Source organism: Saccostrea cucullata, unplaced genomic scaffold (genome assembly GCF_032062105.1).
Source record: "Saccostrea cucullata isolate Sc308-1 unplaced genomic scaffold, CSIRO_AGI_Scuc_v1 ctg269, whole genome shotgun sequence".
Classification (NCBI taxonomy): Eukaryota; Metazoa; Mollusca; class Bivalvia; order Ostreida; family Ostreidae; genus Saccostrea; species Saccostrea cuccullata.
In genome coordinates this window covers 629,018-650,065 of record NW_026935187.1, presented here as the reverse complement: position 1 = coordinate 650,065, position 21,048 = coordinate 629,018, and the positions used below count along the sequence as shown (strand labels likewise).

General features: G+C 32.8%; 1 protein-coding gene across 1 annotated transcript; it reads right to left on the bottom strand.

Moving 5' to 3' along the window:
• Positions 1 to 4,436: 4,436 nt before the first annotated feature.
• Positions 4,437 to 6,145, bottom strand: LOC134242139 (zinc finger MYM-type protein 2-like). Its single transcript, XM_062724172.1, has 2 exons — positions 5,139 to 6,145; positions 4,437 to 5,011 (listed from the first exon to the last, which is right to left on the bottom strand). Exons 1-2 carry the CDS (start codon positions 5,821 to 5,823, stop codon positions 4,437 to 4,439), a joined length of 1,260 nt encoding a protein of 419 aa, XP_062580156.1. The 5' UTR covers positions 5,824 to 6,145.
• Positions 6,146 to 21,048: the final 14,903 nt, after the last annotated feature.

Sequence of the window (21,048 nt, the reverse complement as noted above, 5' to 3'; positions counted from 1 at the left end):
GAAATACATAAAGTAAGTACATTTTAGTTTCTCAATCGTATATTTTTTCGCAATTTTTGGGGGGTGGGGTAGGGGTGGGAGTGTCATTGTTCTGACTGGCCGGATATAGTCCAAAGGATTGTTCTATCTCTAAAAACCGTTTTCTTTAAATATCCTTCGGTTTTTAGCCAAAATACATACTGTCACAAGTTTCACTTTAGACTTAAGACATGTATTTAGTTGTCTTAAGATTATGATAGATCTTACGATTATCATAAGATATGACAGTTTTGTGAAACGGCTATGGTGCAATCTTACGATAATTTTCGGTCTTAAGACAGATCTTAGTCATAAGATAGTTTTGTGAAACGGGCCCCAGTGTTATATTTTCATAGTTGCAAATTTGATGCATGACAGTAATTTTACTTGTCCAATACTCTTATTCTAAACAAGATTGAAAAATTTAAAAATAAAACAGGCTAGCAGCTATGACTTTGGGTCATTAAAATAGTTTAAGACTGTTTTTCCCCAAGATACTTTCAATGTGTAATTTTGTATTATTATATCTCTTTTAAAAATTATCTATACATGTATTATGAAATAATAAAAGAAAACATAGGAAAATACACACAGAGAAAAAAAATAAAATCGTACGTAAGTGAAACTCACTGCGAGACTCGAACTCACGATCATTATGTCTTCAATCCAGCAATCATACCACTACGCCACGAAGTCTTGATGCATAAATGGATAAAATTAAGACAGATTGTTGAATTTTGAAATAATTTTAGAAGAAAAATTAAATACATATTTTCAACATTTTCAATATGAAGACCACCTTTAACCAAAATTATCTAAACGTAATGAAGTGCAGTCATATCCAAATAAAATTATTCAGAAGTTGTTTTTCTGGTTAAGGGTGGTCTTTACCTACAGTTTGTCATTGTTTAGGGGGGTACCTCAGTATTTACTATATTCTCCATATAAACTGAACGATTTTTATAACTATCATATGAGGGAACTATTAATAATTAAGGTCTTCCGTCTTCAGCGGAAGACCTTCTTGTTATTCGTTTGTTTCTTTTCCACTGTTTTTAAGGTCTTCCGTCTTCAGCGGAAGACCTTCTTGTTATTCTTAGGTTTCTTTTCCACTATTTTTATTATTAAGTCTTCCGTTCACAACGGAAGACTTATAGTGTTTGTATTGTTTCTTTTTATTATTATTATTCCTCCCAAATTTTGTGAGCGCGATTACTCAGAGATGGTTGGATAGATTTCGGCAATTTTTTACGTGGTAGTAGGCTGATATATGAAGTTTATATAAAATTCCGTTTTTTGAAAAATTCACTTCCGGTCCGAAGTTATGGCCGAATTTCAAATTTTTAAATGAACTTTTGTCCAGAATTTTTCTTGAGATCAGGTTGAGGTAAAGATGCGAAATTTACAGTAGTTTTATATTATGACAGTGTCCTTGTTTTAAAGTAGTTTTCGTGTTTTTCTGGTACTTCCTGTCCGCACCGGAAAAGAATTTGTTTTTCGGTCAATTTCCGACTTTTTTGTTTTTGAATATTTTTTCAAGATATTTCTAGGCGTAATAGAGATAGATCCATAGAAGCCAAATATATAATTTGTTTTAAAATCAGATAACGCATTTTGTAGATTTCAGCTACTTTCGTTTTGCATTTATAAAATCAAAGTACTGAAAGTACTGATGAGTCATTTTTTTCTTTAAATTACATGAAGGTTATGTTTACATGTTTCTCTTCATACAAAATCAATACATACAGTCTCATATCTTAAAATTGCAATTAAAATCAAAGTACTTTAAGTACTGAGAGGACTGTTTTACATACCAACCTTTTTCTCACTACAGTATACATGTAGTATAAACTGGCATGTTTTTACTACACATAAATATCAATGCATATAATAAGTAACCTATGGAAGCTATTTTCGTCAGCCAATAAAAATCAAAGCACATGCACCGCAAGGACTGAAAGGATATTTTTTTGTAGTTAAAATCAAAGTACCGTAAGTTCTGAGACATTGTTTTCTAGATACTCACCCATTAAATTTAAAATAGTTAAAATATGCTTCTTGATAAAAAAAAAAAACTGCACGCATACAGTATTATATATGAGGACAACAGATACATTCATTTTTGCAGTAAAAATCAAAGGACAGCAAGTACCAAAAGTAAAACCTAGTTTCTTTACAATATTGAAATTATTACCTAATGTACACGTTTCTCTACATACAAAAATCAATGCAAACGGTATCATACAGGAACGGAAGACTTTGTTGTTGCCATGGCAACAAGAGTCTAGTTATTATTATTATTGTTTTTTTTTCTTACCGATTTTGTGTGCACGATTTCTCGGAAACGGCTTGTTCGATTTTGATGAAACTTTCAGGACTGATAGAACATCAAACAAAGCTGATATATAATTTTTTGTTTTGATGACGTCACTTCCGGTTTTGAGATTTCGGCGATTTAGTGATTTTCAGGGGGTCTCATTGTCCATCATTTTTCTCAAAAATGCCTTAAGTCAGAAACATGAGATTTTCAGCGATGATTGAGCAATGTGTGCTCTTTTGTCACACACCACTCTTTTTCTCCGGAAGTGTCGCACGTCGGCGCTCGCTATGGCTCGAAAAAAGTTCTATCAGGGACTTTGAAATTTTTGACACCTTTTCTGCAATATCTTTTTACATGTTAACATTTTGTAAAGACATATAGAACCAAACTTGTTGAGAATGTCACAATCTTTCGAAAAATATAAACGATAAGGGGCTGGCCCCTATAATAAAGGGCCAAAAAGGGCCAAAAGTTTTTCCTTTATATCTCAAAAAGTATTGAGAATTTGTAATACGTCAAAGAAGCAAAGTTGTTAAAAATGTCAAGCTCTATCTAATGGGCTCGTCAAAATTCGTCCGGCGACATCACTTCCGGTCAAACCGGAAGTAGTCAAAAATTGCATATTTTTGCCGTTCTTGATAGGTTTTTGGGTAACATATGTCACTGGAAGCTTAAATCTTAATTTTCCGTCCGTCGACGTTACTTCCGGTCAAACCGGAAGTAGCCAAAAATGGCTTAATATTGCGTTAATTAATATAGATTTGGAGGATTAAACCATTTTTGAACTTCATTACTCTTTTTTTTTAAAAAATGAAAGTTACAGATGCACTTCCGGTCAAGCAGGACGGAAGACCTACTCGTTGCTTTGCAACGAGCTCTGCTCTAGTTCTTATTATTTTTTTTCTCCCCGATTTTGTGCACGCGATTTCTCGAAAACGGCTCGTTAGATTTTTATGAATATTTCAGGTCTGATAGAACGTATTAAAAACTTGATGCATTTTTTTCATTTTGATGACGTCACTTCCGGTTCGAAAATTTTCGCAATTTTTTGATTTTTAAAGGTCATTTTGTCCGTCGCTCTTCTTAAAAATCGCTCATCACAGGAAGATGAAACCTTGTCTGGAAGATAGAGCAACAAATGTAGATTTGCATTGTGTTTTTAACTTTCACCGGAAGTACTGCACGTTAACGCTCGGTATGTTCAGAAAAAAGCCATATTGAGCGTTTCAAATTTTTTTTACACTTTTTCTATTTTATCTTTTTACTTGTAAATATTTTGTTAAAACATATAGAACAAAAATTGTGAAGAATTCTAAGATCTTTCAAATGATATCTCGAAAAAAGGGCTGACCCCTAAAATTAGGGATGTAGAGGGGCCAAAAATTTTTACTTGATATCTCGAAAAGTATTGAGAATTTATAATACTTCAAAGAAGCAAAGTTGTTCAAAATGACAAGCTTAAACTATCTGAGTCGTCAAAATACGTCCGGCGTCGTCACTTCCGGCCAAACCGGATGTAGTCAAAAACGGATATTTTTGCCGTTCTTTTCAAGTTTTTTGGTAACATATGTCTCTTGGAGCATAAAAATTAATTTTCCGTCCGTCATCGTCACTTCCGGTTAAACCGGAAGTAGCAAAAATTGCTTATTTTTGCATTAATTAACATAGCTTTAGAGGATTCAAACCATTTCTAGGCGTTATTTCTCATTTTTGTTGAAAATGAAAGCTACTTCCGGTCAAACAGGACGGAAGACCTACTCGTTGCTTTACAACGAGCTTTGCTCTAGTTGAGTATTATTTTTGTGTGAGTTGCCTTAAGGCATGTATAAACTAACATTGTATGACAAAATTTTGGTTAAACAAAGTATTTTAAAAAATACTACTAGAGTAGGCGAAAGTGACTATCAAATGCGCTAAGGCTCATTGAATGTTCAATTGAAAAGTGAAAAACACATCTTAAAACCATTAACGATTTACAAAAGTCCAATAAAGAACTTTACATTATCTTTACTTTTGTTGTTCCTTTCCTACATAATAGTGAATATGCACTTGTTTGACGTTTCTAAATACTGGTCCACTAGAGTTTTGAGGCATTTTGTTAACTTTTAACATTCTCTTTTTCTTCTGGAACACACAAATCTGAACTATTTTCATCAACCAGGACTTCAGAAAGCAATTTTTCGGTACTGACAGTCTCAAATTCACAGTTATTTAAATCCAAGAGCCGAGTTGCTGAAGTATGGGTACTAGAATGTGTTGGAACTACTGGGTTTTCTAGCCCTAGCTTTGGTGATGGGTAAACCACAGATGATAAAACATCAAACATTTCTTGCTTTTTGGATTCACTAACACATCTTGAATAGCTTTTTATTGAAGTTTCCGACTTATGTCCACTTACAGACATGATATGTCTAGCTTCTATCCCACGCTGATCCAAACTAGTAATACAAGTGGCACGCATACAGTGGTTTGTATACAGAGTTGAGAGTTCAGCTTTCATAGATATTGTTTTCATAAAATTATCCAAAGTGTTATGAACTACTGGAGAATTATCGTACCAAACAGCATCCGAATCCTTGATATGGCGCTTCGGTCTCTGCCAAAAACTTTCACAATTTGGATTCAGCTTTCCGAGGTATTTCTCCAGGCTAGACACAGGGCACTTCTCATCACCTACATGAACATATATGAAAAAATTGTAAATCAGTTGAATTCATGAAAATTATGATCTAAAATTAGTTAATACTGAAGTTTACATGAATTTTATTTTACATGATTGTATTTCAAGAAGTATTATTACCTGGTATTTCATATATTCTTGCTGAAGATGCATCATAGTCATTAACATCACTTCCTCTGTGATTTTTGGTTTCATACTGAGCGACATTTAGATAATATCTCCTTCCTTGGCCATCTGTCCTCAAAACAAAATCAGTTTTCTTCATACTTCTCAAATTTTCCCTTCCTCTCCTACATGTGTAGAACATCACATCAAGAAAAACTGTATACTGCAACCCCTGCGGACTGTTTCTGGTTAGGACGCCGCTACTATACAATGTTGCCATGTCAGCATCGCTGATAACTTCCTTGTGCTGAGTGGTTCCCTTTCCAGTTCGTTTGATGTTTGTCAAAACTGCCTTGAACATTTCGTTTGATAGACGAAAATCTGGGTCATTAATAATGTCATACTTAATTTTTTGGAAAAATCTCTGCAAACCAAACCTGATGCTGATCATGGAAGATCTACTATACAATTCACCATCTTTTATTCTGAGTTCAGCGTAAAAGTTGATCAGAATTTCAGCAATTTCACCTTTTGTTTTTTGCAGTATGTTGTCCACTATCAGTCCCTTTTCAGTGCAGTATGTAATGAACACCCGTTTCGCTGAATCTATACATTGTTTTGTGTTAGAACTATCGCGGTTTTCTAGGATTGCTTGTAGTTCCTCACTTGTTAAAGTTGTAAATCTCGATTCGCCAGCCATCGTTTTCGTAAACAGACGACAAATCACACATGGGAAATGACGTAGTACATAATTTTATAGTCTATATCTTATTTCTAATGAATAACGTACAGTTAATGAGTTACAGTCTTTATCTAAAAACAGTACAGTAAACATGGTAAACGTGAAGAAATAACGAAGCGGTAATATGTTCCGCCATTTTTATTTTATGCACAGGTCAGGTTCAGCGGTCAATAATATTAATGACCGGTCAATATCTCATACTCCTGCAACAATCAAGTCATAAATGGTCATGTAACACAAGAATGGGTCATAAGCTTATTTTAATGTTTTCTCATCAACCAATCAGATTCTTTCATTCTAATTGGAGGTATAATAAATATCAGTATTTTTCAGCAAGAACAGCACCGTATCAGTAATTATCAAACATTATCAGTAAAATTTGGGATTCCCAGCACTTTTTTCGTCCAGTAGTGTATACATGTATCTAGGTGGTTCAGAGAAGCTACTTCAATCTGAACAGTTTGATATTTTACGGGCAGTCTTACACTGTATCCTAGCTACGTCTCTCTTTTCCCTTGTTTCAACTGTAACCTCTTGGTGTTCTTCAAATTTAACTTTCTTTGTAGCATTCTTGTGATTCTGTTTATGTCCTTCTAAGTCTCGTTCTCCATACAATGATTGCATAGAGATCATTTTTCGGAACATGAAATTCTATGTAAAACTCTGTGTTGAAGACATTACGATCTAAACATGAGACTTGGCAGGTACCGTGTCTTTTTTAGTGCACTTCTCCACATATAGATTGTACATCCTTGCCGGATTCAGATCTGCCGCAGGATATTCCTTTAATGAAAATGCTCAACAATAGTGTGCGGGCATCCACGGGAAAGACTCTATATGTTCCCTTACGAATGACTTAACATTTTCTTTATTTGTAATTTGGAACTTAGTGTGTTTTCCCCTCTTGTCAGTAAAATCATTCCTAGCTGCCTTGTCTTAAAACCATTCTTTTCTTCTTTGACTTATATCAAGAGTACCTAAGTAAAATTCTTTGCAAACTCAAACATTTTCCCCGGCCTTTACAAAGAAATATTTATATTTTCTTCTTGACCTTGCAGCCCTAAGTAATCCTTATTCGTTCCTTCAGAGCAATTGCTGTTGTTTTTGCATAAAATGTATGTTTTCCATCGTCTAATAGATTCCAAACTCGGAAAAAATAGCATTCCATTTGTCAAAGTTAATGTTCATCAGAATGCGGATAATATTGCGGAGAAATAATTCTTTATTACAACCTCGCAACAATATACATTTAATAGACATTACCAGATTTCACGATCTCGAGACAGTACTCGCGCAGTGACTCTGACAGTTGTTTCAAAAGTTTTAGGGGCCTTGTCAAAATTTGATTTATTTACAAGCAACAAAAACACTGCTTCCTAGATAAAGCAACGTAATATGTAGCATATAAAGTTATATGTGGCGTATTTTTCGTAAGTTCAGACTACGCGGGTATGGTAAGGAAGCATATAAGTCATTTTTCGGGAAATTTAGACTTTTTAAAAAAAAGTAAGTTTGATAATTTACCAAAACCGCTGATAAACGTAAACTATTATTATTTATTGCATAAAGATAAAAGAGTGCCTAATTCAGCGACGTGCACCACCACCGCAGCATTACGTGACTTCTATTAGTAGCGAAATTTTCCTTAAGGTCAAGATCTAGTAAATAACTTGAGACTAATTTTTTGGCGCTAGATCCATTATGACGTCATAATCAATTTCAACTTTCTTTTTCCCGTACTTTATGGATTTAGCAGAATTATGTAGAAAATGGGGGTATTTTCATGTCATTCAATTTGAAATCATATGAAAAGTAAACCGGATACCTATATTAAATTTGATATTGATTTAAAGAAGAAGCCAAGAACATACTAATTACCGTTTTCTGAGAGACTGTAGGCAATCTGGATATATTTCCATTGCCGAATTCGAAAAACACTCCCATATTCATGACTGATTTTCTTAATTTTTCATTGAAAATGACACGTTTAAAATACAGTTTTTCATCTTATTTACCTACAATTTATGCCCCGAAACACCTTATTTGACCCAGCTACATTTGTAAAGCATCAATAAAGGAATTTATTTCTCAAGTTTGATGAATCTGTAGGCACCTTTCATTTACTAGATCTTGACCTTAATAAAAAAGCTAAGAGAACAACAATACCCCGGAGTTAAATAATATCTTCAAGTAAATAATGTAGTTGGAAAACATCTATTTTGCCTAAAAAGTGCTGCTAGAATCCCACTGTCCCGTCAGTAAAATAATTATATTACACATTTGCACGAAACCTTACCCGATATTTTGAATTTTTTACATATGAACCGAGATTTTTCGTAAAACCATACTTAACTCGGGATTCTAGCAGCACTTTCAAAGTATTTTAGGAGGCAAACTTTCCATCTGTGCAAATCTTATGTTTTGAAATATACAGCTTATTGTTGTTCTGTTGCATTATTTTTGTCACAAATGACAGAGGAAAGGCAGACCGGGATACGTATACATGTATCACTGACTGTCTTCGAAAGAGAATACATGCGATGAAAATAAATTAGCATACCTGTTTTATTAGGTGAACTCCATATGAATTTCACAAAATATTCACGATATTTGATTTGAAACTCCATTTACGCATCTTTGTACATGCCGTCTCAGCCAAATTCTCTTTATACGACATGATCAATTCCCAAGTTACTTGATGTACACATATGACGTCATCGGTGGTAGATCTTAATCAAAATGACAGAATACAGCATAACAAAATAAGAACATTTCATTTTTGTTAATCTTTACACATTTCTATTCATTTTGCGGAGTTAAATAACATTTCTAAATACAAATTTTATGAAAACTTGTGTTCTAGAATTGACGTCATCTCGTCTACTATTACGTCATAATGTAGCACTGATTAGTCAAGGTTTTGTATGCTTCCTTATTCCCCCTGCTTAACTAAAATTAAAATGATCTGTCTCTTTGTTTTGTTACTTTATATAAAGATAGGCCTTTCCTTTAAATAACACGATTTAAATCAATCGCGTTACATACAAATTTGAGATTAAAGCAATAAACGATTTATTTTCGACTCGGATTAAAATATCATTTCAAACACAGTTTAAAATCAATTTAACCTACATGTCTAGAAAAATGGGGATGACATTTTGGTTCAAAATCGGTGATTTTATTTTGAATTTAGATAGCAAATATTATCTTAATCATTGTTTAATCTCGTGTTTTACTTTTTTTAGTTCGGATACACCATACTTAGTATATAGGTTTATAACCCTTTTAAAAAACTTTTTATACGGCCCCTTATATATCGAAGTACAGAGTTTGAGTCCGAGCTCGTGGCGCTCTGAGCTGGAAATGTCTATTGACTGAGTTCGAGGGCAACATGAGTTTTGTCGGACCTAAGAACTAAACTGTTTGCCTGAGGCCGTTAGGCCGAAGACAGACAGTTTGGTTCGAGGGTCCGGCAAAACGCATTTTGCCCGAGAACTCTGTCAATAAATGTTTTGTTATACCTTTCATTTTATTTTTTTAACATACATGTAGTTTGTACTGTATTCCGTGATGTAACATCAGTTCTGTTACTGTTTAACACCAAGGAATAAAAATGAGATTAAATCCCCCCATTCTGTGACGTAAGCGGTCCAACATCTCTCCGAGCGGTCCAACATCTCACTCAGCGGTTCAACATCGATTTTCTTATGCCCGCTCAGCAAAACATTAAAAATGTTAAACTTTCTTTGTATAGATTTGTATAGGAACAAATTTTTAGAGGTATAACAATCTGATTTCAATGGAACTTAGCGCAATCAAAGACTGCAATAAAATATAAAAATACATGATAAATATCGATAATGTATTATGATAAGTGTTATAACCAAAGTTACTAATTATAGAAATTTTTAATCGATTGTCATTATACTGTTCATCACTTTGTTCTTATTAGAAAATGTAGCGATTGGAAGGACGGTGTCAGGCTCTAGTTATGACAATGGGGAAAACACTTACTTCAATACTGAAAACCTCACCAACGGAGATGGAGTTGACAGCTGTGAACGTTTCAATGGAAACTCTTTTACTTTTTACATCAACCTTCAAACGACATATGACATAAAGTCGTCAAGGCTTTTATTCAAAGGTAATTTCATGACTAAACAACAATCCAGTACGTACTTTTCACATTTTTACGTGTATACAATTGATTTTTAAGGGAGATAGACACAGTGTCGGCTGAAATATCTCCTATTAATTTTTCCATTTTTTATGTTTACAAATACTTTACTAATTAAAGGTATTTTTAATAATTATCAAAAAGTTGAATTTCAGCTGCTGAGATACAGCTCCAAACTTCAATCATATGAACAAGATTCATGACATGAATTTGTTTAAATATATTTTATGGAATACATGTTCGTTCCAAGCAGATTTTTTAAAATAAAGAAGTCAATTCTAAATAGGATTAGATTTTCTAGTGATTTGCTGAATCTTGTTTTGTTATAAATATGATATTTGCTATATGTAGACAAAAACAGGGTACGAGGCTTGTTTACATGATCAAGAATTTTAAGTTCTGTACCTCCTTCTTTGTAAATCAACACATGTTATACATTTTGCTGACCATTTAAATAACTTTGATTAGGCATTTAAACATGCAAATTGATTTTTTTTGAGAGAATCAGTTGAGACTGTGTCAATGTCCCTTTTTTTACATGTAAGATGTACATATATATTCGTATATATCTACAATGGAACACAATTCCCCATTTTTTAATAGTTTATCCCGATGTTAAAATAAAAATAAAGATAGCTTATAAGAGAATTCTCAGTGAAAGACTGAAAAGCTATCTCTTAAACTTAAATTTTAGTACTTAATAAATAAATAACAATTACTTAAATAAAATTCTCTTACAGGAAATTTTTCTTCAAACTCAACGTATTTTCAGTACAGCGATAACAGTTATGATTGGCCATTTTACGTCATTGATTCATTTAGAACCGAAGTTCCACACACAGTCGACTTTGATATTCAACGTAGAGGATCAACCATTTACTTTAACGTAAATGCTGATTTTAGAAATGCTCTCGAATTTGAATTATGTGAAATAGAAATAAATGGTGAGTTAAGAGACATTGCGGCTGATGTTTCCATTGTCAACTTGAAAAGCACTATCATCATACTTCTTTACATATGTGATCTTTACTGAAATACCATATATTTTTTGATTTAAAAGGACTGCTTTATCGATTTAAATTTTTCCTACAGGTTGTGAGGTTGACCACTATGGTGAAAACTGTCTGCCCTGTAATAAGTCTGAGAATTGTGAAGTTTGTGATGTTACCAATGGAGCATGCTATGTCTGCAGAGAAGGTTACACAGGACCGAACTGTAGCATAAGTATTACTTTCTTTCTTAATTTTCATTGTTATCTCATTATGATCCTAAGCATGTTATACGCTTTCTATGTGCAATTTGCTGCATTAAAAAGAGAACTGGACAAATTTTAAGTACTTTTTTCGGTCACTGATGTATCCATAGCACGCGTTACATGTATACGTTGTTCCATGTTTATTTGGTGTCGTGACTATATATAGAAAGTACGAGTTTTGTCGGCCAAATACATTGTATGCGTTTTTGCGCGTTAGAGACATGTGCTGAAGGACAAAGCTTTTATCGGCTGTATCTTCAAATGTAAATTTTTAACATTTAATTCTTCAAATATGATACATAAATGCAAAAATCCTTCCTTTCATTAACACAAGGAAATAATTTTAATTCTAATCAAATTTAATCAATTTTGGAAAATTGCGTTTTCCGTATCAAATACATGTGAATCCCCAATCTCTCATCGGCGCCTTTTTGTTCCTTGCATGTTTGAACTTTGATTTCAGCTTCCTACAGTAATTATAATTCACACAAATGTTTTTCTGTCATATTAAAATTTAATTTTATCCGAACCTGATATTTAATTTAAGATATTTACTTGTTGTGACATTTTTATTATATTCACTTTCCATGACGCAATATATTGTTTATAACAAACAAACAATTAATTTTATAATAGATACATGTATTTATGTATATACATGAAGACATAAACAATTTAATTGGCGATTGTTGGTCGTGACATATGTGAAAGGTGCTATGGATAAATGGCGACTCCAAATTACAACGAACAGCAGCAGGAAACATAAAAGCATGATATTCCATGTACTTATGCTAAAAGTCATAATGGTCGTTCCGTGTATACCACGAACCCTACAATTATTTTCATGTATTCAAGTGTTCGTTAAACAGGGGCGAAAATTTTCCTGTATACAGTATTGATATTTTCTTTTCATAAACTTGTTTGTATCTAAAGTGAAAAAGATGAAGTCATCACGTTTATCATGAGGCTTTGTTGATGGACTACCATAAATAGTCGTATTTTTCAAGAAAATATTCGATTATCTTTAAACTCAAGCCCACTGGGATATATAAAGTTAACTGATCATGATGAACTAATCGAAATAACTTATCTTTGATTTTAAGTCGTAGATATATCTAAATGTCGAGGTGAATGCCTCAGCAAGTGTTTTCTTTTTCTAATATATTAAAATGTTAGTTTTTCTTCACTTTAGTACTAGTATATAAATAAATGTATTTTAACCTGAAAAATTAACTTTGAATGATTATGCCGAGTATTACATGTAGATACCACAAATGTATTTTCAGAGAAACAAATAAAATGTTTTGATTAAAGCACACATTTTCTACAGCATTAGATATTTTGGGACAATACCATTTTTAGGCGGGAGCCTAAATGTCTCAGGCCAATTTTGCCCTCGTTCATGGTACTCCAAACGGATGGATATTAAACTAAGGGCATACAACCCGCTTCTCATATTCGACTCCCTTCCCAATTTTTACTGTTATTATCAAACCAAAAGCATGTATTATGATTGATTAAGATCTATAATAACTCATTTTGATTAATTTTAAAAATAAAGTCCAATAAAAATTATAGCCTAATGGACTTTTACAAGAAGCGCTGACTTTCACAATCGACGCTTACTTTTACACAGGTAAAATGTACGGGAGCTCGTTTTTAATATAAATATTGAAATAAACAGTTGATAATAAAATACGATTAATTTGGTCATTTTTAAAAAGATTGATTGATTGATTGATTGTGTATTGTTTAACGTCCCTCTCGAGAATTTTTCACTCTTATGGAGACGCCACCACTTGCCGGTGGAGAGCTGCAAATTTTTGTCCTGTACTCGGCACTTAGGGCCATTGAGCAGGGAGTGATCTTTTTCGTGCCAGCACCTACTGCGACACGGGACCTCGGTTTATACGATCTCATCCGAGGGACGGTCTCGTCCTACAGTGGGATTCGAACCCGCGACGTAAGAATTGACTCCTTATTTCGCGACTCTAGAGCAGACGCTCTATATAACCACTGCGCCAAGTGGGCGACTCCATTTTTAAAAAGAAAATATAACATTGTTCGGTAAAGGAATTCCCAAAAAAGTACTTGAGCTAGTTAACATTAGTTTACTCTTAGTTAAGTAAAGTTACTGTATTATATATTGTAATTTTTAAAAAAAAAGTTTTGACTGAAGTAAATCAAAACAATAAAACTATAAAGTTCAAAAAGATATGTTTTATTATCTTAATATCCTACAGCCATTTTTCTGACTTGTCTAGTAAATTATAGTTAACTACAATATAGACAATTTTTGTTATAGTTGCAACCGCGCCCTTTTTAAAACCCCTACACATCCACAAATTGTTTTTTAGCTCTCTATAACACATGTTAAATTCATATTGTATACCATGTAAGCGCTCTAAATACAATTTTTACTTTTAAATTTTTCTTTTTTGGCTAGATTATACGTAGGAGTAAAATGAAATTGACTAAATAATCCATGAATTCACTCTATCTGTTGATTATTTTAAACACATTGATATAGTCTTGTTTGTAGTCATACCGGTATTAATTTTCCTTTTCTGATGTTTTGTTCGGGACAAAACTGCAAATTATTCACTACATTAAATTTTCATGACAAGAGAATTTTGGGTTGTGTATTGTTTTTTTACCAGATTGGACCCCCCCCCCCCTGGAAAAAAAATGGGGATCCGTGCGAGTTCATATATTATATGAATTATTATAATTTTAACCCAAATGTGCAAACAATGACGCATGATCAGGAACACATGGTATTGTTAATTACGCATGCACGGCCCTTGTGTTTCGAATGATCACACAAGCAGTAGCCTATACTATTATTTCAATCTTAAAAATGAAAACTTAATATTCACTGTTTCATGCCTTTCCAGATTAAACAATACTTTATCAATACTGTAAATACAGTTACAATAGTAATTCCTCCTATTTTCTCGTAATTTTTAATTTTGAAAATTTGTCTTTGTGTAGGCACCAGAACAGGGGGCTTAATGGGGGGCATCTTCAGGAAATACATGTAGGTAGAGTCGAACTACCTTCCCTGATGAATGCCTTTTGCTAGGTGACAAAATTTATCCAAACCGACATCCAATCCAGGCACGTAGCATCGTTTTGAAATTGGGGGGGGGGGGGGCAGCATGAGATCTGAGATAATTTTTTTTTGACTTACCGGATAATGTTGAAAAGCAAAATAAGTAAATTAAAGAAATTGCCCAAACTCGAAAATCCTACTTTGGGGGGGGGGGGGGGGGGTGGTTAGGAGAGGCAAACATTTTTCAATGCCAACTTCTTTCAGTAACAATTTTTCTTTACATTCAATATTACATTTCCCTAATATCGACTTCCTGTAGAATCAAGTGGGGGGGGGGGGGGCAACCATCCTTTCAATGAACATTTCCAATACTTAAAGTAATGTTGGAAAAAAAGTGCCCCCCCCCCCGGTTGCTTCGTGCCTGCAATCATAACCCCTTTCACTATACAACAGATACACGGTCGGGGTGTTATTGATATAAGGAAATTGTCAGAAATTGCATGAATAGCCTGATTTTAGAAGACATATGTACGGTAGAGCGCACAATATGCAAAATCAAAACGTATATATTTGCGTAGTGTGTGAAGAAAACGTAGATATAAATTACGACGAGTTTTTTACATTGTATATGGCCTCATTTATAGAAGAAATGAAAAAAACAACATTTTATTACAATTTTTTTCTTCAATCAATATAAAGAGTATAAGATTGAAATTTTTAAGTTATTTTTAATTGAAAAGTTGATGCTTAGATTGGTGTAATTTATAGCTTCATTTATTTGAAGTACTAGTTACTGTACTTTTAGAATTTTCAATCATTTTTTGGTAATATGTCTTTTGTTAACTGGAAATCACTTTTTTCATAAAGAAATCCCAATCAATATATGTGCTATCTATTTGAGGGAACAAATTCTTATACTGGACGTAAAGAACATGCAATCAATCAAGCATACACTAATTTTCATCGCGTGGTCGTCAACTTTGAAAGTCATCTTCGATCTTACTTTTATTTTGGATTTAATTACATCCACAGAATAAATGAATATTATCAATTCTGTGCCTCCTTACATAAGGCAGTTTAAATGTAAATATAAGCGTCGATTGTAAAAGTCAGCGCTTCTCGTAAAAGTCCAATAATAAAACTAATATTTACTTGAGTACTCCTGATAGATGTACGTTTCACGTTTGAGAGAAGAATGAACGAAAATTCTGTATGTCTTAAACATAGACAAATGGGGTTCAACATTTGATTAGCACGGGGTCCTGAAGTGATCTTTAAAAATATTACGAGGGACAAAAGTAGATAATTATGTTTAAGAATAATGACATGTATACAGCTAATGAGGAACTAATCTTTTAAAAATCTATTAAAAACAGAAGAAAATAAGTATGTAATTCCTTTTTATCAATCGTTTATTAATACCCATGCACTACTTTCGCGTAAGTATCTAGCATGACACGATTCAACAAACCCACGTGGAGTACCAATGATTTACAAAAGAAGTGACGGGCCAGCTAGGTAGTTCAGGTTGTGTGATTAGCTTATATATTATTGTTTTAACTTGAAAATGTCTCCTCACTATGCAGGCATGCTTTAGATATCGTAACATGATACCTGTTTTGGTCGGGTCTTGATCGAACGAATTGCCAGCTGGTACTGTATAATTTCATGCCTGGGACTAGAGAAATTATTTGAGTAATTATCATGCCGAGTTTGTGTATACATTCATATATCCATTTTCACTTAATCCTATGTAAATATGTTGAAGGATGGGCCAAAGTTGTATTTATAAATTGGACAGAAAGACAAAAGCATAATAACTATACATGTATAATCTGTATAGATGTGTTTCCACGGAGGCAGCTAACAGAAAGTGGGATAATTAAGAATATTAACATTCTGTGTTTTTCTACTAAGCTATCTGTGAAATTGATTTGAAAACCATTTTCTTGTATACTCACGCGTAGAAATATACACGGAGAAACTTGCGTTACCGTGATGTCACAATAAGGTACAGCGACGTTAGTAAAGTATAACGATATATAGGGCAGCGAAAAATTCAAATATTGAGTATATTTTTGGTGCTTCAAAGCATGTAAAATGTAAATATATGGAATGTTTTTAAGTTAAGTGTGAATTGGTATGTGAATCACAAAGACCTGCACGTAGGCATATTTTTCATGAAGTGTGCTATGCCTACGTGACAAGTCTATGTGATTCACACACCAATAACTCACAAAAAACTTAAAAACATTACTTAAATGCATTGTAAATATGTGGAAATTTCGCTCTGTGTTACCTCTAAATGGAAGAAGAAAAATCAATTCGACACAACCAGAAACATTATTCTGAAGGTGAGTACATGTATTGTATATTTAAATCAATTTGTTATATTTCAAGTGGGAAAAATCTGTCATAAGTTTATATTATAAATATGTTTCATAGCATAACAAATGTTCTTGTTAGAAATGGCAAAAATAAACAGAATTTTTGTTGAAAGTATATTTTGACTTTTTGTTTTTTTTGTTGTTGACTTTTCTTTTCAATTTTTTAAATACACCATTAAAGTAACTTAGTTAAATCTTTTAGCAGTCCATATCTTGTGTTTGGTATATACATTTTATCTGTTTTCATGAAAATACATGATTACCTGCAATAGTAGGCTTTTAAGAGAGAGAGAAAAAAATAGAGGAAAAATATTAGGGATGCCAAATCCGTCAATTTTTGATAATCGGTTACTCGGACTTTTTCCGATTGAATACCCGGTTTCTCTGTAAAATATTGATTAAAGTTTGTTCTTGAGCTTCGTTATATGCTCTGTTAACCCAAACAGCTAATTTTGTCATGTTTATCAATGTAATACATGTACGAATAATCATTAATTCCACTGGAAATTATTTTTTGGTACTAAATTTATTTATCCTAAAAAAAAAAAACAGAAAAAAAAACAAACAAAAAAAAAACCCCAATGCACAATTATAATACGAAAGCCATAGACACTATCACGATAACTGCGGTACTACTCTTTTGCAGGGCAAAATGATATATTTTGACGAAATATGACGTAAAAGTAATTGTGTTATACACGTCATTTAATTATCTATCAACAAAAACTTCGCTAAAAGTTATTAATTTGCCCTGCAAAAGAGTAGTACCGCAGTTATCTTGAAGGGGCTAATTCAAAAATTCCGCGGACTCTGCTATTATTAACTCTTACAAACGTCATATAGTTATGAAATTTCATAGAAATATGTATCTCAAAGATTCAAATACATTTTGGGAAAAATTTCTGTATTTTAAAAAATTTAACCTAATATTATCGTTGTGTTGATATCGTTGATGGAGAGGTACGGAGCACGACAAAACATTTGAAACAAAAGCATGCTGAATCCAAAGTTTAATTTATTAATTTTCTATAATTTGCTATATTTTCGATAGTTTTCTCAAATGTATCTTAATATTGTTTTTTTATGTATCTACATTTCTGACGTGATATTTGAAGTAGTTACAGAAATATAGTATTTTTTCTCCGATGCGATTCCTTTGAAAACGACTGTGAAAATGACGTCTCCTGAATTGACGGAGCACCTCACTTTTGTTAAATTATGTGTAATGCTCGAAATATCGCCAACATAGATCTAAAATAGGCAAAATATAACATGTAGTAAACTACGGTATTCGTGACATTTGTCTACAATAAGCAAATTGGGATTTTAGATCGTTAAACCTCTGTAAAAGGCTATACGGGAGGACGGGAAGAAGATTATCTACGAAAACTTTATCCGGACTATTTAGAACGTCCTTGAGAGTGACCAATGTAACAATGTATTTCATAAATACCTGAAGTTTTTAGTTTTAGAACAAAAATGAATATTATGCTTTACTTTTTTTTTTTTTTAGAATTTAAGCTTGACAAGAAATGGCGCATGGATGTTGAGTAGATAAGGTATTTCAAACTGTACGGGAACTCCTACATGTAGGAAAATGTTTTTCTGCTCCGTGACTTAATGACATGTCCTGATAAATCAACCAAAACTGATATCAATTAACAACATTTTGATATTTTGTAGACCATATAAGTAAAGATTCTTTTATATTATGTGTGACATTTTGCCCGATTATGTCGTCAAATATTTTTTTCTCTGCAACAAGTCCGCGTAATTTTTTAACGGCCCTCGTACACCCAAAATTACCAATGGTTGTTTTGGATCTATTTGATCAATGCAAAAGGAAGACAAACTGTTGTGGATGTTTGTTTAATAAACTAGCGAAAGAGAAAGCACGAATGTTGTTGGGATCACTAGTCTTACATTATTTCATTTATTGGTTGTTTCCAGTTTATACACTAAACTTAATTTGCAAATTGACTTTCAACAGTTTTGAATCTTTTGTTATTTCTTAATATTTCTTCACTCTTGAAGTGGGTAGCGGCACTTCTATGCATGTCAGATTTCACTGCCTTGTACTGAAAATACCTAAATGATATGTTTACTGAAAACAATAACTGAAGTCATCCATACAAAAATTAAGGACCACAATAGTTGAGAATGGCTCTGTGCCTGCTAGATGATTAGTCACTAATTACTGTATATTTGCAGCTACATGTAGAGGGGATAACAGGTGTTTTACAGGTGTAGATGAAGATATGCTAATTACTGTTTGCATATTTGATAAGTTATTTTTGACAAGTTTTTGATGAAAATATGTACTTTGAAATAAGATATAATATACATCTGAGTAACCGAGTACCTATTTTTAGTATTTGATATTTTGACGTAGGATCAAATACTAGTACTCGGTTAAGTTGACTTCCTTTGAAAATATATTAAATATATCATAAAAAGGTTATTTAAAGTCCTTGATTTCATTAATTGATTGTCAGATAAATTGTAAAGGATTTCTGCTTAATAAACATTATGAGATATTCTTATTTTTTTTCACATACACACTTTGTAGAAAATTCTGCCAAGAGAGACAGTTGTCAGGGGAATGGTGGAGACAATCTCCAGAAAAGAAAAGAAAACTGATATTTTACAATTCCAAAGACAAAGTAATTACAGGAATAAAAGAAATTGACTGGGGTTCAAGGGTCAGCCATGGTAGAAGTTCTCCTGAAAATCCATTTATTGTGGACATCATGACACAGACTTGTGATTTGTTTGTGTTGGCCATACATGTATTAAATCAAAACATTTTTAGAATCACAAGTCTATTGTAAATACACTGTATATGTAAGGTCTATGTTATGTATGTTACATCCTTATTTAGTTTGCTGTTTAACAAGACTTTGTTTCATAGATACTGAGTCAACTTATACAGTAAAACCAAAAGCGTTTGTGAAATTTATTGTTTTCTATTACTCATTAGTACTCATTTTTGTGTTAAGTTTCATAATTAACCATTTCTTGTGCCAAAAAAAAAACAAACAACAACAAACAAACATATTTTACAAGTTTGCATAATATATTTAGTGTATAATAACTTGTATTTCAATGTCAGCTTGTTATATTTTACAAAAATTAATGTTAAAATGTTCATATTGCTACTTCATCTTTTCTCATGTCTCCTCTTCAAAAGGGTGACATATTGTTTATTCGTAGTTTTTGGCGTCAGTACTACAATCTATCAAAATATTTACCCCCCTCCCCCTTCCTTCTTAAGACAGATTGTGCTTCAAATAGTAATTTGCAATCATGCTTCCGCCTATCAATACTCTCAGTACTTTGATCTCCTTGCAGGTGTCATCTGCTATATACAGATATACATGTATTCTTACCAAAAATGCGCACGTTTGAGAAGATGTAATTAATTTAAAACAAACTTCAGAGAGGTTTCCTTTTCAGATCTTGTAAAACCATTCTTTATGAAGATTTTAGTACCAAAAATTACATAGCCATCCAGCAAGGCACGCAAGTTTATTTCGGATGAAGTCGAGCAGGTGCTTGAAAATCTAGTCCAGGACCTAATCACTCCCCACTCTTGGCAATATGTAGAAAAATCAGCACGCCCTAAATTTTAATAAATCTGGTCAATACAGAAAGTTTACATGTTGTTTTTTATCTGATAAAAAAAAATTAGCTCCAGTCTCGTATCAAAATGCCAGAACCGGAAGGGGAGATTCCGGGATTATTTTGCATCAGCCATGATTTGACGTGAACCCAAGTGAAATACTGTTATGACACCTGCAAGTTATAACGCAGTAAATATTGAAATTCGGTTTTGATGCCATGATGCTCACATATATACTCGCCTATGTCTTTTTTTTTAAAGTTAAATTTTGGTCTATAACTCTCGATCTGTACGACTTAAAGGCGAGTCATAGAGAAACATTTTTAATTTTTCAGGACGACAAAAGGTAGTACGAGGGATTATCAAAAAGTTCGTGCATTAGTGCCATAGAATCAAAACCGCTCTAGGTACATAAATGAATTTTAAAATATTAAGTTAGCATCATCTTTTCTATCTAAAGAATAAGCCATAAATCATAAATTTTATTTTTCAATAAATTAGTAATGTTTTTGTTAGCAATGATTTTTCCAGGCGGCGCAACCTCGAATACATCGTTTTGCGACCTATGTGTAACTGAGAAAAACTCTTTTGATATGAATATTTGACATCCAAAAATCCCGTTAATTCATGCATGTGTTGGGACACAATTGTTCCATAAAATTTGAACTTTTTACTTCATTCTGGAAG